Genomic DNA, 21,569 nt, shown 5'->3' with positions numbered 1-21,569 from the left:
AAGCGGTTAAGGCGTTTGCCTGTAAAGCCAAAGGATCCAGGTTTGATTCCCCAGGACCCACGCAAGCCAGATGCACAAGGGGGCGCACGCATCTGGAGTTCATTTGCTGTGGCTGGAAGCCCTGGCGCACCTGTTTTCTCTCTCTCTCTCTCTCCCTCTTTCTGTCAAATAAATAAATTAAATTAAATTAATATTTTTTTTAATGTAAGGAGTTCTTCCTTTAAAAAACAAAAATAGCCAGGCATGGTGGCACATGCCTTTAATCCCAGCACTCGGGAGGCAGAGGGAGGAGGATTGCCATGAGTTCGAGGCCACCCTGAGACGACATAGTGAATTCCAGGTCAGCCTGGGCTAGAGTGAGACCCTACCTCGAAAAACCAAATAAATAAATAAAAATAAAAATAAAGTAGCCTCAAGATTGGGCCTAGGCAAAGGGAGGTGATCACACCACGAAATGACCAGACACCACAGCCCAAAGGTGACCGATGCTGCCTTTCCTGTCCAGGCCTTTTCCCGTTCAGGATCATTCATGGACGCCTACTCCCAGGACTCACCGGCTTCCTGTCTGCCTCCCACCCAGACAGAGACTCAGACCTTACGCATCCACAAGGACCCGACACGTGGGCCCAGTCCACCACATGCCCTTTCTGCACCAAGTGCGGTGCCCAATATGGGCTGGCTTTGTTTAGGGGCACATCCCCGAAAGATCAGCCACATGGTCCCCTCACTGCATAGCAGGTGGTGGCGGGGGACCCCCTGTGCAGACCTCTTGGGAACTGGCTCTCCTCTGCCCTGCGCCTGGCAGCCAGAGGCTCTTGGTATCTGAGGCCAACATGGTTACAGTGATTCCAATGGACGTAGGGTCGGGGCATGGAGTCACTCCACACAGGTTCCCCACACAGTCACACCCCCTCCCCTCCGCCTCTGTTGCTCCCTGGTGCCCTGCTGGGCCAGGCTGGCAGGATGCCTCACTTATCCTGCCCTGAGGGGGAGCCGGCAGTTTCGCAGAGAAGAATGTGCGGGCCAGTAGAGGTGACCTTCTGATGTGGAAAAGGTTTTAACTTTTATTTTGGTTCCTGGCGGTGGCACTGTGCCCGAGGCAAATGACAGCGGATCACAGCAGCATACACCTCACCCCACCTGCGGTGGAGGCATGACACCGTACGATCTGCATCACATAGAAGGCGTTGGCATCTCCCCTACAGAGGTAGTAACGGCCCAGGAGAGGGGAAGCATGCGTCCTTCTCACCCAACACCACAGCATTTCCTTCCCTTCGCTAGGGCCACCCACCCCAACCTGCGCCCAGAGTCCAGCCCACGCTGAGGTCCCCAAAGTCCCGGGCGGTCCAGGCCAGCTCTGAGTGTGTGGATCTTCCATGACACCCGCCGCAGCTCCGGCACCCTAACTTATAATACAGCATGCTGTCTAGATCGTGAGCTCTCTGGGGTCATGGACCGTATTAGGAATTCACCGTTGCGCCTCCCTTGAAGACCCCGGGTGAGTGGCTGGCACGAGGCAGAGGCAGATACTCCGTCAATGCCAACGGAAGTCAAATGAGATTAAGCCGCCCTCTCTCAGCTGATGCACGCGTGTCCTTCTGGCTGTTAAATGACCTTCCAGAAAGGCGCAAGAACGGGGAGTGGGGGCGGACATGAGTGTCAGCGTTTGGGAGGGTGACAGGATCTTCAAGGGTTGTTGGATCGGCTGAGCTCTGCAGTGTGCTTGATGGCTGGTGACTCTGGATCCCTGGAGACCAGGATAAGGCCAGGACGCCTGCCTGACGCCCCTTGGACGGCAGCAGGTGACAGGCCACAGCCGTGCTCATGCCCCATGGGGGACATAACAAAGTGGAAACTCTTCCATCCAGGAGAGACGGGACGTCAGGAAAGCTGACAGAGGAAGGTCACTTTGGCCAAGGGTATGAGGACGAGTTACCCAGCAGATGGGGAGCCTTGGAAGAGGAGAAGGACAGGGCCAGGCAGAGGCAAGGCCAGGAGGTCAGCAGGGGGGGGCGGGGGGTCAGTCACAGAGGACCTCAGAACCTGGAGCAAGCAAGGAGCTACAGTCAAGACTAGGACAGGAAACCCACTCATACACGATCCACCAAAGAACCAAAACTGAGCAGGTACAGGGCCCTGAGAAGCCACAGGAAAGGACAAGGGGCCCTGGGTAGCACCATGGAGGGGTCCCTGCGAGAGGCCAGCTTAAGGGGCAGAAAGCGTTTCTAGCAGCCTGGCTGGAGCGGGTTCTCGGCCAGCTCCACGGCACCTGCGCTTTAGCCACAGCGTGCGCTCCCCTGGGGGAGATCTGCGTCCCGTGCATTCCTTCCACCTCTCCCCCACGACCCCACTTTGCAAACGGGGGAGACCGAGGCCTCGCGAGGTCACTTGGGGTGAGCAGCGTGGCCGGCCAGGCTAGACCCGAGAGGCAGTTCCATCTAAGCCTTGGACGTCGGGCTCAAACCCCAGCTCCTTGTCGGGGAGGGGATCCCCGGGGCTGTCGGGGAGACCGTAGTACAGATCCTCCCCTTCCGGCTCGGGGTCCTCCTGCTCTGTGTCAGCAGCATCCTCTTCCTTCACCCTCAGAGACCGGGGCTGGTGGTTGGGCCCGGCCGCCCCCCACGCCTGCCCCTCCAGAGCCGCGTCCTCCGACGTGGGGGTGTCGTCGATGAGGGCAAAGTCATGGAAACGATCCAAAGGCCCCCCAGGGGTCCCCAGCCCCTGGGGGGAGGGGTGTGGCTCCTCCCTGTAGAGTGGGGATGACTGGGAGCTGTTGCCTTCGTTGGAGCCCATGTCTAGGTCATCCTGGAAGGAGGCCAGGGGCGCAGGGCCTCGGGAATAGGCTGGGGGTCTGCAGAGGAAAAGGCCATGGAACTAGATTACGCTGCCTGGCTTCCGATCGCAGCCCCCCCCCCCATGGCCTGAGGACAGTGGGCCTCAGTTTCCTCCCCTGGAAATCAAAGAGGTAGGGAGAGCGAATACCCACCGAGGCCCAGGAGAGCCAGGACTTGCCAAGTTTACAAAGAGCGGGAATCTGAGCCCACCAGATGTACTAGCCCAGCTTTATTTGCCCGTGAGAGCTGCCGTCTGCCTTTGAGCATCCCATGCCTGCCCCCTCCTGCTGGTCACTTCCCAAGGGGCTGCCACCCACTGTGGCCTGCCACCCTCCCATTCTTTTTTGTCTGTTTTTGTTTTAAGGTCTCCCTCTAGCCCAGGCTGACCTGGAATTCACTCTGTAGTCCCAAGCTGGCCTCGAACTCTCCGTGATCCTCCGACCTCTGCCTCCAGAGTGCCGGGATTGAAGGCGCGGTCCAGCCCTCCAATCCCCTCCCTGGAAATGGGTGGTGACCCCCAACTCCTGTGCCCCCCCACCCGCACTCACTCACCTGCCCTGAGTTAGGGGTCTTTCTCCTTCATCTTCCTCGGAGCCCCTGTGAACGATCACAGCAGCTTCCACGGGGGCCTGAGCAGAGGTATGAGATCCACCTTCTCCTCTGCCGGGGGCTCCCAGCGTCCACTCGGGGGTCAGCAGGGGCCGGGGGTCCTCTCTGTAGCCCATGACCTTCATCTGGATATGGGTGAAGTCCGGCAGGCTCTGGTCATAGGCAGCTTCCTCCCACAGCCTGACGTAGGGGGGCTGGGGGCTGGGGACAGGGGACGGAAGATTGTCAAGTGGACATCAGTGTACTCAATATGGCCCTGTCTACTCTGGACGCGTCAGCCTTGGAACTCACAAGACACCTTCAGGGGGAACATCACTGTATGCAGGTCACAGATGCAGAGGTCCAGCAAGGCGTATAAATTAAGTGGCAGAGCTATGACCTGACTCCGAGCTTGGTGACCCTTGATGCCCACGAAGGCCACCGCAGGGTGTGATAGCAAAATGGAAGATGGTGAACCCAGAGTTCTGCTAAACCTCACACACACAGAGAACGGGCACACCAGGGCCTGTAGCCACTGCAAAGTCAAACTCGAGACACATGCGCCCCCTTGTGCATCTGGTTTACGTGGGTCCTGGGGAATCGAACCTGGGTCCTTTGGCTCCACAGGCGTGCGCCTTAACCGCTAAGCCATCTGTCCAGCCCCCAACCCGTGATTTCTAAAAGTGTGTTCTCAGGAAGTGGTAGACAAGAAAGGAAGCCGGAAAAAAGGACACGACAGTGCCCCTTGTCCTGGTCCTCCTCCTGAGAGGTCGGGCCGAGGGTCCGCCCAGTGCGCTTACCTCTTGACCTCCGTCAGCCCGTTCTCCAGCAGGCCCAGGGCCTTCGGGGCCAGGATGCCTTGGAGGTCAGAGTCTGCGGGCACAAACGTGACCTGTAGAACCAAAGGGAGGTGGCTTCTGCAGCTGGTCAGGGCTCGGGGCTGGCCATCCCCACACTGTCCCCGCAGCTGCTACCAGACTGGGGAAACCTCTCCGTACACCCCTCACGAAGAAGAGGGACCTGGACAACCTCTCTGCGTGAGCGACAGTGAGTGACAGGCAGTTTAGGAGCCTGTCCCCACAGCTGCGGCTCTCTTCCTCCACGGGGCAATCATGGAGCGCCTGCTGCATGCAGGCACCCGCCCCAGGCACTGGAGCAGCTGTGAGCGACAGGCCAAGCTCATCATGTCCCAGGGTTCTCGACATGTGGCCAGCACATGCCCGGCACACAGGCAGGCATTCTGCCTGTACCTGGGCAATGAGAACAAAGCACGTCACTGTCATATGCTTCAGGACACAGAGGCTGTGGCAGGAGGCAGAGATGGGAGATGGCTGTGGTTGAACTACCAAGTCTCTACCCTTGAACTTTTAAAAACTATTTTCTATTTTTTTTTTTTTTATTTATTTGAGACTCAGAGAGAAAGAGAGAGAGAGAGCACCAGGGCCTCTAGCCGCTGCAAACCAACTCCAGACACATGCGCCACCTTGAGCATCTGGCTTACGTGGATCCTGGGGAATCGAACCTGGGCCCTTTGGCTTTTGAGGCAAGCGCCTTAGCCGCTAAGCCATCTCCCCAGACCCTCCCTTAAACGTTCAAGATTAAACAGTCTAGCTCCAGAGTTGCCGCTGGGTGGTGGGGAAGGAAAGGACAGGGCTGGGCAGAGAAAGTCGTGCCTTTGGGGGACATGCAAGATGAGAATCTCTCCTTTGCCAGGTCCTCGCTGTGGGTACTGGGATAGCCACCCCCTTCTCCAGAGACTCTCTGTGCTCGTGTGGATAATGGGGACAGTTTCCAAGAGACACACGTGCCCTGACGCATAGGGCAGTGTGATATTGTGCACCAAAGCCCAGAGGAGACAAAGCCAGCGTCCGCTGCTCAGTGACAGATAGCAACATATGGCAAAGGTACATCGCAGAATACCTATTCAACATTATGAAGGAAGTCTTTGTTTAAACATATTTTTATTCTTCTTTGTTTGACAGAGAGAGAGAGAGACAGAGAGAGAGAGAATGGGCACACCAGGACCTCCAGCCCCTGCAAACAAACTCCAGAAGCATGCACCACCTTATGCATCTGGCTTACGTGGGTACTGGAAAATTGAAACTGGGTCCTTTGGCTTCTCAAACAAGTGTCTTAACCACAAAGGGAAGTCTTAAGGCATGCTATGACATGGACGAACCTTGATGACACTGTGCTGAGGGAAATAAACCAGACTCAAAAGACCAAAGATCTAAAAGTGTGTAAGTCCTTTTCCCATATATAAATGTATACCTGGTGACAGACTAAAGAATCAGCAACTGCCAGGATGTAGAATATATGATCAGATTGTCAATATAAGAGTGTTCTTTGGGCAGAGGGCTGGAGAGATTGCTTAGTGGTTAAGAAGCTTGCCTGCAAAGCCAAAGGACCCAGGTTCGATTCCCCAGGTCACATGTAAGCCAGCTGCACAAGGTGGCGTATGCATCTGGAGTTCATTTGCATGGCTAGGGGTCTTGGCGCACCCATTCTCTCTCTCTCTCCCTCTCTCTATCTGCCTTTCTCTCTCTCCAATAAATAAATATTTGGGGAAAAAAAAACAATGTTCTCTGACATGCTGGGGAGCATAAACTGTTGCTCATATTTACTTAAAAATTAGTATCAGTGTAAAAAGTACCATAGAAAAATATTTCTAAAATGCAAATTTTTGTTGCCTTGATGCTACAACTTTCTCCTACAGTACATTCTGTAAGAACTTGCTACTTCTCTTGCCAGTTAAGTGCATGCTAATGGTATAAATTATGAATTGATTTCTGTCTCTGTTTATATTTCCCAAAAAAAATACTGCCATGATGAGAGTGTTTTTTAAAAAAATAAAAAAAAAGAAAGAAAAGAAAAGAAGACCAAAGATCAGTCAGGCGTGGTGGCACACGCTTTTAATCCCAGCACTTGGGAGGCAGAGGTAGGAGGATTGATGTGAGTTCGAGGCCACGCAGAGACTATGTAGTGAATTCCAGGTGAGCCTGGGCTACAGAGAGACCCTGCCCCCAAAAGACCAAAAAAAAAAAAAAGGGCTGGAGAGATGGCTTAGAGGTTAAGCACTTGTCTGTGAAGCCTAAGGACCCCGGTTCAAGGCTCGATTCCCCAGGACCCATGTTAGCCAGATGCACAAGGGGGTGCATGCATCTGGAGCTAGTCTGCAGTGGCTGGAGGCCCTGGCAGGCCCATTCTCTCTCTCTCTCTCTCTCTATCTGCCTGTTTGATTGCACTGGCTGGAAGCCCTGGCACACCAATTCTCTCTGGCACATGTGAGTTCTTACTCTCACTCTCTCGCATAAAAAAAAGGCTAGTTTATTGGGCTTGCCTCAAATAAACAACAATGGAAGAAAGAAAGAAAGAAAGAAAGAAAGAAAGAAAGAAAGAAAGAAAGAAAGAAAGAAAGAAAACTCCATGATAGAAAAGAGAAGGCAGTGATGGGTGGAGGAGCGCTTGGATTCCTGAAAGGGATGAACTTTCCCATGTCCTACATTCAGCTTGCCTTTACTTCTTAGAAACTAACTCTTCTCCCTCATGTCTCAGATCCCATCACCAACAGCACCATCATCATCATTGTCTCCATCATCATAACCTCCATTATCACCACCTGCATCATAATACTTCACCACCACCATCTCCACAAATATCATCACCACCATCATAATCATCACTTTCACCACCATCATCATCACCATCTCGACCATCATGACCTCCATTATCATCAGCATCATCACCACCACCATCATCATCATCATCACTATCATCAGCATTACCACCTTCATCATCAATGTCATCCCCATCACTATCACCAGCACCATCATCATCACCACACCCCATCCACCCATTCACTATCGCCACCACCATCACCATCACCACACCCCATCATCCCCATCACTATCACCATCACCATCACTATCACCACACCCCATCATCCCCGTCACTATCGCCATCACCATCACCATCACCACACCCCATCATCCCCGTCACTATCACCATCACCATCACCATCACCACACCCCATCATCCCCGTCACTATCACCATCACCATCACCATCACCATCACCACACTCCATCATCCCCATCACTATCACCATCACCATCACCACACCCTATCATCCCCGTCACTATCACCATCATCCCCATCACTATCACCATCATCATCACCATCAACACACCCCATAATCACCATCACTATCACCATCACCATCACCACACCCCATCATCTCCATCACTATTACCATCATCATCACCATCACCACACCCCATCATCCCATCACTATCACCACCATCATCACCATCACCACACCCCATCATACCCATCACTATCACTATCACCATCACCATCACCACACCCCATCATCCCCATCACTATCACCATCACCATCACCATCACCACACCCCATCATCCCCATCACAATCACCACAACCATCACCATCACCACACCCCATCATCCCCGTCACTATCACCATCATCATCACCATCACCACACCCCATCATCACCATCACTATCACCATCAACATCAACACACGCCATCATCCCATCACTATCACCATCATCATCACAATCACCACACCCCATTATCCCCGTCACTATCACCACCATCATCACCATCACCACACCCCATAATCCCCGTCACTATCACCACCATCATCACCACCACCACAACCCATCATCCCCGTCACTATAACCATCATCACCATCACCACACCCCATCATCCCCGTCACTATCACCATCATCATCACCATCACCACACCCCATCATCCCCGTCAACATCACCACCATCATCACCATCACCACACCCCATCATCCCATCACTATCACCACCATCATCACCATCACCACACCCCATCATCCCCATCACTATCACCATCACCATCACCATCACCACACCCCATCATCCCCATCACTATCACCATCACCATCACCACACCCCATCATCCCCATCACTATAACCATCACCATCACCAACCCCATCATCACGGTCACTATCACCATCATCATCACCATCACCACACCCCACCATCCCCATCACTATCACCATCATCATTACCATCACCACACCCCATCATCACCATCACTATCACCATCACCATCACCACACCCCATCATCCCCATCACTATCACCATCACCATCACCATCACCACACCCCATCATCCCGTCACTATCATCACCATCATCACCATCACCACACCCCATCATCCCATCACTATCACCACATCATCACCATCACCACACCCCATCATCCCGTCACTATCATCACCATCATCACCATCACCACACCCCATCATCCCATCACTATCACCACATCATAACCATCATCACACCCCATCATCCCGTCATTATCACCATCACCATCACCATCACCACACCCCATCATCCCATCACTATCACCACCATCATCACCATCACCACACCCCATCATCCCCGTCACCATCACCACCATCATCACCATCACCACACCCCATTATCCCCGTCACTATCACCACCATCATCACCATCACCACACCCCATGATCCCGTCACCATCACCATCATCATCACCATCACCACACCCCATCATCCAGTCACTATCACCACCATCATCACCATCACCATACCCCATCACCCGGTCACTATCAGCATCATCATCACCATCACCACACCCCATCATCCCATCACTATCACCACATCATCACCATCACCACACCCCATCATCCTCGTCACTATCACCACCATCATCACCATCACCATACCCCATTATCCCGTCACCATCACCATCACCATCATCATCACCATCACCACACCCCATCATCACGTCACTATCACCACCATCATCGCCATAACCACACCCCATCATCCCCGTCACTATCACCATCACCATCACCATCACCACACCCCATCATCCCATCACTATCACCACCATCATCACCATCACCACACCCCATCATCCCCGTCACAATCACCACAACCATCACCATCACCACACCCCATCATCCCCATCACGATCACCATCACCATCACCACACCCCATCATCCCCATCCCTATCACCATCACCATCACCATCACCACACCCCATCATCCCGTCACTATCATCACCATCATCACCATCACCACACCCCATCATCCCATCACTATCACCACATCATCACCATCACCACACCCCATCATCCCGTCACTATCATCACCATCATCACCATCACCACACCCCATCATCCCATCACTATCACCACATCATAACCATCACCTACCCCATCATCCCGTCATTATCACCATCACCATCACCATCACCACACCCCATCATCCCCGTCACCATCACCACCATCATCACCATCACCACACCCCATCATCCCCGTCACTATAACCATCACCATCACCACACCCCATCATCCCGTCACTATCACCATCATCATCACCATCACCACACCCCATCATCCCCATCACTATAACCATCACCATCACCACACCCCATCATCCCGTCACTATCACCATCATCATCACCATCACCACACCCCATCATCCCATCACTATCACCACATCATCACCATCACCACACCCCATCATCCCCATCACTATAACCATCACCATCACCACACCCCATCATCCCGTCACTATCACCATCATCATCACCATCACCACACCCCATCATCCCATCACTATCACCACATCATCACCATCACCACACCCCATCATCCTGTCACTATCACCACCATCATCACCATCACCACACCCCATAATCACCATCACTATCACCATCACCATCACTATCACCACACCCCATCATCCCCATCACTATCACCATCACCATCACCACACCCCATCATCCCCGTCACAATCACCACAACCATCACCATCACCACACCCCATCATCCCCATCACTATCACCATCACCATCACCATCACCATCACCACACCCCATCATGCCGTCACTATCATCACCATCATCACCATCACGACACCCCATCATCCCCGTCACTATCACAACCATCATCACCATCACCACACCCCATCATCCCGTCACCATCACCATCATCATCACCATCACCACACCCCATCATCCCCGTCACCATCACCACCATCATCACCATCACCACACCCCATCATCCCCATCACTATCACCATCATCATCATCATCACCATCACCACACCCCATCATGCCGTCACTATCATCACCATCATCACCATCACCACACCCCATCATCCCGTCACTATCACCATCACCATCACCATCACCACACCCCATCATCCCATCACCATCACCACCATCATCACCATCACCACACCCCATCATCCCGTCACCATCACCACCATCATCACCATCACCACACCCCATCATCCCCGTCACCATCACCATCATCATCACCATCACCACACCCCATCATGCCGTCACTATTAGCACCATCATCACCATCACCACACCCCATCATCCCCGTCAACATCACCACCATCATCACCATCACCACACCCCATCATCCCCATCACTATCACCATCATCATTACCATCACCACACCCCGTCATCCCCATCACTATCACCATCACCATCACCACACCCCATTATCCCCATCACTATAACCATCACCATCACCACACCTCATCATCCCCATCACTATCACCACATCATCACCATCACCACACCCCATCATCCCGTCACTATCACCACATCATCACCATCACCACACCCCATCATCCCCATCACCATCACCATCATCATCACCATCACCACACCTCATCATCCCCATCACTATCACCATCATCATTACCATCACCACACCCCATCATCCCCATCACTATAACCATCACCATCACCACACCCCATCATCCCCGTCACCATCACCACCATCATCACCATCACCACACCCCATCATCCCCATCACTATCACCATCACCATCACCATCACCACACCCCATCATCCCAATCACTATCACCATCACCATCACCATCACCACACCCCATTATCCCCATCACTATCACCATCATCATCACTATCACCACACCCCATCATCCCCATCACTATCACCATCACCATCACCATCACCACATCCCATCATCCCATCACTATCACCATCACCATCACCATCACCACACCCCATCATCCCATCACTATCACCATCATCATCACCATCACCACACCCCATCATCCCCATCACCATCACCATCATCATCACCATCACCACACCTCATCATCCCCATCACTATCACCATCATCATTACCATCACCACACCCCATCATCCCCATCACTATCACCATCACCATCACCACACCCCATCATCCCCATCACTATAACCATCACCATCACCACACCCCATCATCCCCGTCACCATCACCACCATCATCACCATCACCACACCCCATCATCCCCATCACTATCACCATCACCATCACCATCACCACACCCCATCATCCCAATCACTATCACCATCACCATCACCATCACCACACCCCATTATCCCCATCACTATCACCATCATCATCACTATCACCACACCCCATCATCCCCATCACTATCACCATCACCATCACCATCACCACACCCCATCATCCCATCACTATCACCATCACCATCACCATCACCACACCCCATCATCCCATCACTATCACCATCATCATCACCATCACCACACCTCATCATCCCCGTCACTATCACCATCATCATCACCATCACCACACCCCATCATCCCGGTCACCATCACCATCATCATCACCATCACCACACCCCATCATCCCCATCACTATCACCACCATCATCACCATCACCACACCCCATCATCCCCATCACTATCACCACCACCATCACCATCACCACACCCCATCATCCCTGTCACTATCACCATCATCACCATCACCACACCCCATCATCCCCGTCATTAACATCACTGTTACCACCATTCACATTATGTTAAGGCTGAGGACACAGCAAGACATCACATCTTAAAACACCACAAGTCTTTATTCTAAGGGAGAGGAAGGGTGGGCAGAGTTGAAGGTCAGTAGGGGTGGTCAGTCCTGGAGACCCTCAGAGTGTCAGACACAGAAAGCTCAGCCTTTATCCACAACAATGGCGACTCTAGAAGAGTCTCAAAGGAGATAACCCATTAGATTTATTTTTTAAAAAATAGTTATTTACTTGAGAGTGAGAGGAGAGAGAGAACGGGTGAGCCAGGACCTCTATCCCCTGCAAATGAACTCCAGTCACAGGTACCACCTCATACATCTGGCTTATGTGGGTGCTAGGGAATCGAACCTGGGTCCTTAGGCTTTGCAGGCAAACACCTTAATTGCTAAGCCATCTCTCCAGGCCCACTCACTGGATTTTTGTCTAGGCTGAACAGTGACCAGGTCCTACAGGAAAGAAGCATGGAGATGGAAGCCAATAGTCAACCATGAGCTTCTTGCCTCACGTTCTAGTAAAACAGGCAGGAGTGAGAAGTTGGGCTGAGGTTCCGCCACTCCATCCACTTCTCGGGTACTTTTGATCAGGATTAAGCTTCCTGCGGAAGTCTCCAGCAGGCAGAGCCCTGCCGGAAGAGATGTGTCACTGGGAGACACATCTTGAGTCCAGGCCCTAAGGTGGTGTTCAGCTCCCGTGTTCCATATCAGCTCTCAGGCTCAGCATCTCCGACAGCCCCACCCACTAGATATGCCCTGTGGGGGTTAATTCAGGTGTTCCCCCGCCCCCATAAACTTGTGTTCTGAACACTCGGTTCCCAGCTGATGGAGATTTGGGAATTAGCGTCCCCTGGAGGCGGTGTATTGTTGGGGGCGGGCTTATGGGCGTTATAGCCAGTGTCCCCTTGCCAGTGTTTGGCCCTCTCTCCTGTTGCTATTGTCCACTTAATGTTGGCCAGGTGGTGATGTCCACCCTCTGCTCATGCCATCATTTCCCCTGCCATCGTGGAGCTTCCCCCTCAGGCCTGTAAGCCAAAATAGACCTCTTTTTTTCCCCACAAGCTGCTCTTGGTTGGGTGATTTCTACCAGCAATGAGATCCTGACTGCAACATGCCCTGACTTAATTGCCTCTCCCGGCCCAGGCCCGAGGCCCACATGAGCACCAGGTCAGGTCAGATGTGCTTTTGCGAACCAATGAGAGAGGCACAGTGAAGAGCCGGAGCATGCCCAGGCTCCCCACATGAGGAGGAATGGATGCACCTGCTCAGATCCTACAGCCTTGTGTTCAAGCCTGCCTTAGTCCTGATGACTGCCCTATCTCTCCTGGGTCAAAGAAGAGATCAGACCGCCCTCCTTCCCAATGCCAGCCTGACGGCACCTTTAAACTGCAACACTGGATGTGGTGCTTTGATTCGGGGCTCCCCCATAAACTTAGGTATTCCGAATGCGAGTCTCCCCAACTGATGGCGTTTGGGAATTAATGCCTCCTGGAGGCGGTGTATTGTTGGGGGCGGGCTTATGGGTGTTATAGCCAGTTTCCCCACGCCAGTGTTTGGCACACTCTCCTGTTGCAGTTGCCCACCTGATGTTGGCCAGGAGGTGACATCCACCCCTCTGCTTATGCCATCGTTTTCCCCTGCCATCATGGAGCTTCCCCTCAAGTCTGTAAGCCCAAATAAACCTTTTTCCCCCTCCCAAGCTGCTCCTGGTCGGGTGATTTCTGCCAGCAATGCGAACCTGACCGCAACACTGGACATATCCTTTCCAAGTCCCGTCCACAAAAGGGGGGAAGGTCTGAATCCCGCATGTGGCATTGCAAGCTCCCAGGAGCTGAGCCCCACTTTTCTGTACCCTTCTTTTACTACCCTGCCCACCACAAGCTATCCTGTGTTTCTTCCGTCATGCTACTCTGTCTGGAATAGCTTCCCTGTCTGGTGGACTTGTAAGTAACCAAGCAGAGACTGGCTTTCTCTGTGAGGCTCACCCTTTCCCCATGAGGCAGAAAACTGCATCTCCCCCGAGGACCCCTGCTCCTTTCTCAAAGGCGGAAGAGCTTCATTCATATTGGCGTTGGCTAGCCCCGGCCTGGCATCCCGGCTAGCGATCCTCTTTGCTGGTATTTCTCCCATTCGATACAGAAAATTCCCACTCCCTGGGGCTCTCCCTCAGGCTGGCACAGAGAGTTGACGGAGCAAATCAAAGGGAGGAGGAGCCACCATGGCCCAACCTAGCCTTGCCCTCACGTGTGTCCCTGCTTGACACTGTCCTTATTGGAGTCCACCTGTGATGTGGCCCAGCGAGCCATCCAGCGCCACCAGCCGAGTCCTGAGAAAAAGTCTCCCCGTCTGCTCTGTGCGGCTGTGATATGTCGGGACCGCTCCGTCCCCACAATCCCCCCTTCCCACTGGCTCAGGGTGGGAGGTTCCCCCCTCTGCCAAGGTCACAGAAGTAGCACAAGGTACAGGGACTTGAATCTGAGCCCGAGGGCCAGGAAATAAGAGGCATGCATTCCCCCCACCCAACCCCCCCGCCGCCACCCCAGCCTCACTACCCCCCCCCCACCCCGGAGCACATGAGCCCATCAACAGTTACTCATTAATACCACACTGCGCCCTCTCGTGCCCTGCCACCAACTCTGTCCTCTCGGCTGCCCTGGGAAGGATGCTGCCTGCCCAATGTCCCCTCCCCTCCTCTCCCCCCCCCCCCCCATTTTGGTGACACAGTAGCTCTGGCCTCAAAACTCTCTTCTCCCGGTGACCTCTGAGCGAGTTGACTGTAAACTGCTTGGTAAATGGCTCCAAACCAGTGCAGACTGCCCAAGCTCTCCCCTAGTGACAGCCCAGGGCTGGCCACAGGGGAGTTGGGGGGGTGTTGGGGGTGGTGGTGATTAGGGCTGGAGAGCCTCAGCCAGGGCCCAGCCTCCTTCTCTCCCCGGAGTTCCTGCGCAACTCCCCAAAAGAGGAAGGGACTGGACGGCTGGGGTCCTTAGGTGTCAGGATCAGCAAGCCCCGCAGATGTAATAACCACCTCCCTCCTTTCCACCTGGTCTTCCTGCTGGACGCATCCAAACGCAACACTGCCTTTCCTCGTAGCTTAACCACCCATGGGGCAACGGAGAAGGAAAACCTGGGGCCCTGTTTTTTTGTTTTGTTTTGTTTTTGTGGATGAAAGCATCGAGGCTCAGGGAAACAAAAGGCAAGAGTCTCCATTCAATGTCCCTCCCTCTCTGAGTGGCTCCGCAAGGCTGGGGCACAGAGATGAGGCATCGAAAAGTTGAGACCAGCAGCGCCCAGAGTTTGTTGACAGCAGCTGGGGACACAGGAGGGCGTGTGAGGGGGCAGGGGGTGGCGTGGGACAGGCCATCCTTCAAGCCACACACACTAAGCTCGACCCGGACTCCGGAGCTCAGCTTCCACGGAGCCACGCGGTGAAAAGGAACCGCACAGGGAACAGCTGAAGTTTCACCGGGTGGCTTCAGATCGAGCCTGGGGACAGCGCTCTGTGCCTTGTCCCCGTTGCTGCCTGGCTGGAGGCTCCAGATGCAAGGGGCATTCGAGCAAGCCTCGTGACGAGACAGGGGTGCATGGCCAAAGAATGCTCCAGAGAGAAGACAGGGTACAGGGGGGTTCCAGGTGGGAAGAACACAGTGGTTGGAGAAGGGGGTAGGGGATTGGTAACCTGCCCCCCATCCCCACCATCCCTGCTTTCATGGCTCCCCCCTGCCTTCATGGCTCCCCAGCACCCCCACTTGTCCCTACCTTGGGGTAGCATTGGCACATGCTCCACATGACGCCACCGATCACCATGACGCTGCCCATGGCGTAGAAGGTTCCGTAGACCTGCGGCCTGTCGTGACTCATGAGGAACGTGCCCAGGGACAGCAGGAATAGGCCCAGCACGATGAAACCAATGCGGAAGGTCTTCTCATCGGCCATGATGAGCGGCCGGCCCCCCGCATGTGCACCCCGGGGACAGGCTCACCCGAGAGCGGGGGGCAGGTCTGGGTTGCTAAGAACCGAAGCTGAGAGCTCCCCACCACCGGGGGCAGGCGAGATCGTCCCCCTATGGGTCTAGTTGACCCTCGCCAGTGCCACCAGGCTTGGCAGGGCTGGGGGTGGCGTGCTTCAGTGGGCAGGTGCCCCAGCCATCCACCTTGCAGCGCAGCAGCTCTCTTTCCCTCTGGGCCCAGCTGCCCGCAGCAGCGTGTGAATCTGAGCTCCAGGCTTGCACAGGGGCGGAGTCTCAGGGGCTGGGCCAGCCAGGGCTCTGACAGCGCCTCATTTGCCCTGTGGTGAGGAAAGCTCCACCACCCCACCTCCCAGCACTGGGAAGCAAGGACATTTCTGCCATCCAAAGTGGAGTGGGGCCTTGGAAACTCCCTTGTGCCCGTCCATCTGCACGTTTCAGTTTGGACAGAGCATTCCAGAAGACCCCCCCCCCCCCAAGGCCTCTAGAAAAGACCGCCCGGGTACACAGCCTCATAGCTGAGAAGTTTAGTCTCCGGGCCGAAGGAAATGGCTTAGCGGTTGGGATCCCGGTTCGATTCCCCAGGACCCACATGAGCCAGATGCACAAGGGGGGGAGCGCACGCGTCTGGAGTTAATTTGCAGTGGCTGGAGGCTCTGGCGTGCCCATTCTCTCTCTCTCTCTTTCTGGCTCTCAAATAAATAAGTAATAATAATTTTTTTTTTTAAAGAAAGGAGAGCCAGGCATGTTGGCACACTCCTTTAATCCCAGCACTCGGGAGGCAGAAGTAGGAGAATCACCATGAGTTCGAGGCCACCCTGAGACTACATAGTGAATTCCAGGTCAGCCTGGGCTAGAGTGAGACCATACCTTGGAAAACCAAAGGGAAAAAAAAAAGGATCTCAGTCTCTACTGACCCGAGAAATGACACGCCCAAGGTCACAGGCGAGGCCGCAGGACAGCGGGGAACAGAGCCCGCGGGCTGAGGGTCCCACCAGCGCCACCCTGGTAACCGTCGCGCAGACGCAGAGCAGGCATGGGTGGGCTTTGATGACAAGGCCAGTGCCGGCCTTGGACCTGTAGCTGCTGCGTGAGGTGTGGTCTTGCTCATTCCAGTTATCCGTGCCTCAGTTTCTCCTCCATGAAGGAGGATAATAATAGTCCCTCCCGGGACCAGAGTTAGCACCAGGGCTGTCCTCCTGTTTCCCCTTCACCTCCCACTGAGCACTCAGGCGTGCTCATGACGGACGGACTCAGTGACCCTACGGGTGTAACCAACAGCCAAGTCACCTTTTCCCTACAGCCCAAAGTGGAATGCTATCATTTTCCTAAGATGAGAACTTTTGGGGGGTTGTTGTATTTTATTTTATTTTATTTTATTTATTTGAGAGAGAGAGAGAGAGACAAGCAGAAAGATAGGGAGAGAGAGAGAGAATGGGTGCGTTGGGATCATCAGCTGCTGTAAACGAACTCCAGACACACGCACCACTTTGTGCATCTGGCTTAGGTGGGTCCTGGGGAATCGAACCTGGGTCCTTTGGCTTCACAGGCAAGTGCCGCAACCATTAAGCAATCTCTCCAGCCCTGTTGTATTTGAGGCTTTTTTTTTAATATTTTTTTTCTGTTTTATTTATTTATTTGAGAGGGACAGACAGAGAGAGAATGAGGCCAATAGAGAGAGAGAGAGAGAGAATGGGCGTGCCAGGGCCTCCAGCCACTACAAACAAACTCCAGACGCGTGCGCCCCCTTGTGCATCTGGTTAACGTGGGTCCTAGGCAATTGAACCTCGAACCAGGGTCCTTAGGCTTCACAGGCAAGCGCTTAACCACTAAGCCATCTCTCCAGCCCATATTTGAGGCTTTTTGTTGTTGAACGAACTCCAGACACATGCACCGCTTTGTGCAGCTGGCTTACGAGGGTCCTGGGGAATCAAACCTGGGTCCTTTGGCTTCACAGGCAAGTGCCGCAACCATTAAGCAATCTCTCCAGCCCTGTTGTATTTGGGGCTTTTTGTTGTTGTTGTTGTTGTTTGTCTGTTTTGTTTATAGGTATTTGTTTAAAGTAAAGTTTCACTCTAGCCCAAGCAGACCTGGAACTCACTCTGTAGCCCAGGCTGGCCTCGAACTCACGGTGATCCTCCCAACTCGGCCTCCATAGCGTCACCACACCTGGCTGGAGGAGGATTTTCAGTTCCAGGAGGCTGAGGGAAGAAGTCAGCCCCTGGGGAGATCTGGGGCACTGGTGTGGGTGTGCAGGGGTGGGTGGGGGGATGATCCAGAGCACAACGTTCTCACATGATGACTAGCTTCTATGGAGAGGGCTGACGTGGAAACTTTCTGACTCCCTGGGTTTGAGGAATTTCCCATCTGTGGCAAGAGCCTTCTCCCTCCTCTACACAGGCTGCGTGGGCCCCTCGCACCCCATTTTGCCCTGCCTGGCATGCCTGTCTACACGTCCCTTTTACAGCCATAGGTGTTTTTTCCTGCCTCCGTTGGCTGGCCCTTGTGCCCGTCCATCTGCCCTGTTCAGTTCATACAGAGCATTCCCACATCTACGGCCGTAACAGCCTGAACGTGCCCGACCCAGTCTGATATCAGAAGCTAAGCAGGGTCGGGCCCGGTTAGTCCTTGGATGGGAGACCGTCCTAGAAGAGCATCCAGGGACACTAGACAAGACTGCCCAGGCACAGCCTCTGGTCACCTCTAGATCTGACTCCCAGCGTGAACTTGGGCAGTGAGCTTGAGTTTGACAGGTGGTTATTAAACCACCACCACCTTCCCACCCCACCTCAGATGCAGGGAAGTGACATCATGGGGAGAAAGCCATCTGAGATGTCACAGGGCAGAGCTGTCCAGGGAAATATCCTTTTGGTCATCTACAGTCCCAGAGACCGGCGGCAGAGTGCAGAGCCTCCCAGCTGGTGCCCATCTAGGGCTGGAGAGATGGCTCAACAGTTAAGGCGCTGGCCTGCAAAGCCAAAGAACGCAGGTTCGATTCTCCAGGACCCACGTAAAGCCAGATGCACAAGGTGGCGCACGTGTCTGGAGTTTGTTTGCAGTGGCTACAGGCCCTGGTGCACTGATTCTCTTCAAATCTGCCTCTCTCTCTCTCTCTCAAATAAATAAATAAAATATGTTTAAAAAATGAGAGCTTGAGGGAGAGGGAGGGTATCACCATGGGGTATTTTTTATAATCATGGAAGTTGTTAATAAAAATTTTTTTAATTAAAAATAAATAAAAAATAAAAATGAGAGATGGAGCTGGAGAGATGGCTTAGTGGCTAAGGTGCCTGCAAAGCCTAAGGACCCTTGTTTGACCCTCCAGATCCCACATAAGTCAGATGCACAAGGTGATGCAAGCATGCAAGGTTGCACACGTGCACAAGGTGGCGCAAACATCCGGAGCTCGACTGCAGTTTCTGGAGGCCCTGGCGTGTCAATTCTCTTTCTCTCTCTCACTCTCTCACATAGAAAAATAAAAAGGCCAGCCTGTTGGACTTCCCTCAAAAAAAAAAAAAAAAAAAAAAAAAAGATGAGGCTGGAGAGATGGCTTAGCTGTTAAGGTATCTGTCTGCAAAGCCAAAGGACCCAGGTTCGATTCCCCGGGACCCACGTAAGCCAGATGCAGAAGGGGGCGCGTGCATCTGGAATTTGTTTGCAGTGGCTGGAGGCCCTGAGCGCCCATTCTCTATCTGCCTCAATCTCTCTCCTTCTCTCTGTCTCAAAGAAATAAATATAAATAAAAATATTAAAAAAAAAATAGGCTGCAACCTAGCACAGCCTCAGTCTGTGGTCCCGGAGCCTGGGGCCTGGAGCAGAGAACCTGGATGAATCTCTGCCACAAGCCGGTAGCTTCCTGTGCCCTCTGGTGGCAAGTGACGCGCTTGGCAAGGTACTGTCACATCCAGTGGGTTGGGTCCCTGTCAGGGCTGCTCCTGGAGCATGCCACAGTCACTACACCCACTTCCCAAATGGGGAACCTAGCAGGAAAAGTGGCAGAGACTGGTGGCGATCCCAAACACACCCCCAGCCTCCGTGTGAGCCTTTTTTTTTCTTTTTTAATTTTTATTTATTTGAGAGCTACAGACACAGAGAGAAAGACAGATAGAGGGAGAGAGAGGGAATGGGCGCGCCAGGGCTTCCAGCCTCTGCAGACGAACTCCAGACGCGTGCGCCCCCTTGTGCATCTGGCTAACGTGGGACCTGGGGAACCGAGCCTCGAACCGGGGTCCTTAGGCTTCACAGGCGAGCGCTTAATCGCTACGCCATCTCTCCAGCCCCCATGTGAGCCTTTTGACGGCGACAGGAGCGCTTTCTCCTCCCCTGACCTTCTCTTTCTTCTCCCCGCAATCGCCTGGGCCCCTGTCCTGGAGGCCTTTGGTCCTAAAATCATGATAGCAACAACTGGATAGGAAACTGTGGGAAAGGCCGGGGAGATGGCTCGGTGGTTAAAGGTGCCTGCTTGCAAAGCCTGCTGGCCCAGGTTCAATTCCCTGGCACACAGGTAAAGCCAGACACAAAAGCCACACGTGTGTCAGGCATTTGTTTGTACTGGCAAGAGACCCTGGCATGGGCACACACACGCCCGTAAACAAATACAATTTTTTAAAAACACATTTTATTTTTATTTATTTGACAGAGAAAGGAAAGGGGGGGGGGAGAGAGAGAGGGAGGGGGAGAATAGGAGTGCCAGGGCCTCCAGCCACTGCAAACGAACTCCAGATGCATGTGCCCTCTTGTGTATCTGGCTTACGTGGGACCTGGAAAATTGAACCTTGGTCCTTGGGTTTTGCATGCATATGCCCTAATCGCTAAGCCATCTCTCCAGCTCCCTCTTTTCTGTTTTTTTAATAATTTATTTTTAATTTTTATTTATTTATTTGAGCAACAGACAGAGAGAGTGGGCATGCCAGGGCTTCCAAATGCAAATGAACTCCAGATGCGTGCGCCCCCTTGTGCATCTGGCTAACGTGGGTCCTGGGGAATTGAACCTGGGTCCTTTGGCATTGCAGGCAAATGCCTTAACCACTAAGCCATCCCTCCAGCCCCAACAAATACAATTATTTTAATTTTTTTGAGGCAGTGTCTCATTCTAGCTCAGGCTAGCTTGAAATTCACTATGTAGTCTCAGGGTGGCCTCGAACTCATGGCAATCCTCCTACCTCTGCCTCCCGAGTGCTGGGATTAAAGGCGTGTGCCACCACACCCGGCCAGTTTTTTTTTTTTTTTTTATTAACAACTTCCATGGTTATAAAAAAAAATATCCCATGGTAATACCTTCCCACCCACCCCAACTTTC

The 21,569-nt window shown here is 53.3% G+C and overlaps 1 protein-coding gene across 1 annotated transcript; it reads right to left on the bottom strand.

The window, feature by feature from the left end:
* Positions 1-1,041: 1,041 nt before the first annotated feature.
* Bsnd (barttin CLCNK type accessory subunit beta) lies at positions 1,042-16,495 on the bottom strand. Its single transcript, XM_004671339.2, has 4 exons — positions 16,063-16,495; positions 4,223-4,314; positions 3,387-3,644; positions 1,042-2,851 (listed from the first exon to the last, which is right to left on the bottom strand). Exons 1-4 carry the CDS (start codon positions 16,237-16,239, stop codon positions 2,416-2,418), a joined length of 963 nt encoding a protein of 320 aa, XP_004671396.2. The 5' UTR covers positions 16,240-16,495; the 3' UTR covers positions 1,042-2,415.
* Positions 16,496-21,569: the final 5,074 nt, after the last annotated feature.

This window comes from Jaculus jaculus, chromosome 21 (genome assembly GCF_020740685.1).
Source record: "Jaculus jaculus isolate mJacJac1 chromosome 21, mJacJac1.mat.Y.cur, whole genome shotgun sequence".
In the NCBI taxonomy this organism is placed as follows: domain Eukaryota; kingdom Metazoa; phylum Chordata; class Mammalia; order Rodentia; family Dipodidae; genus Jaculus; species Jaculus jaculus.
This window is presented reverse-complemented; position numbering and strand designations above follow the sequence as displayed.

Bases quoted from the DNA above. Each gene is read 5' to 3' on its own strand.
- Bsnd (XM_004671339.2), bottom strand. From the start codon at position 16,239: ATGGCCGATGAGAAGACCTTCCGCATTGGTTTCATCGTGCTGGGCCTA. The intron at 3,645-4,222 runs GTAAGCGCACTG...CCCTGTCCCCAG, and splicing joins GGGCTGACGGAGGTCAAGAG to CCCCCAGCCCCCCTACGTCA. The intron at 2,852-3,386 runs GTGAGTGAGTGC...TTTCCTCTGCAG, and splicing joins AGACCCCTAACTCAGGGCAG to ACCCCCAGCCTATTCCCGAG.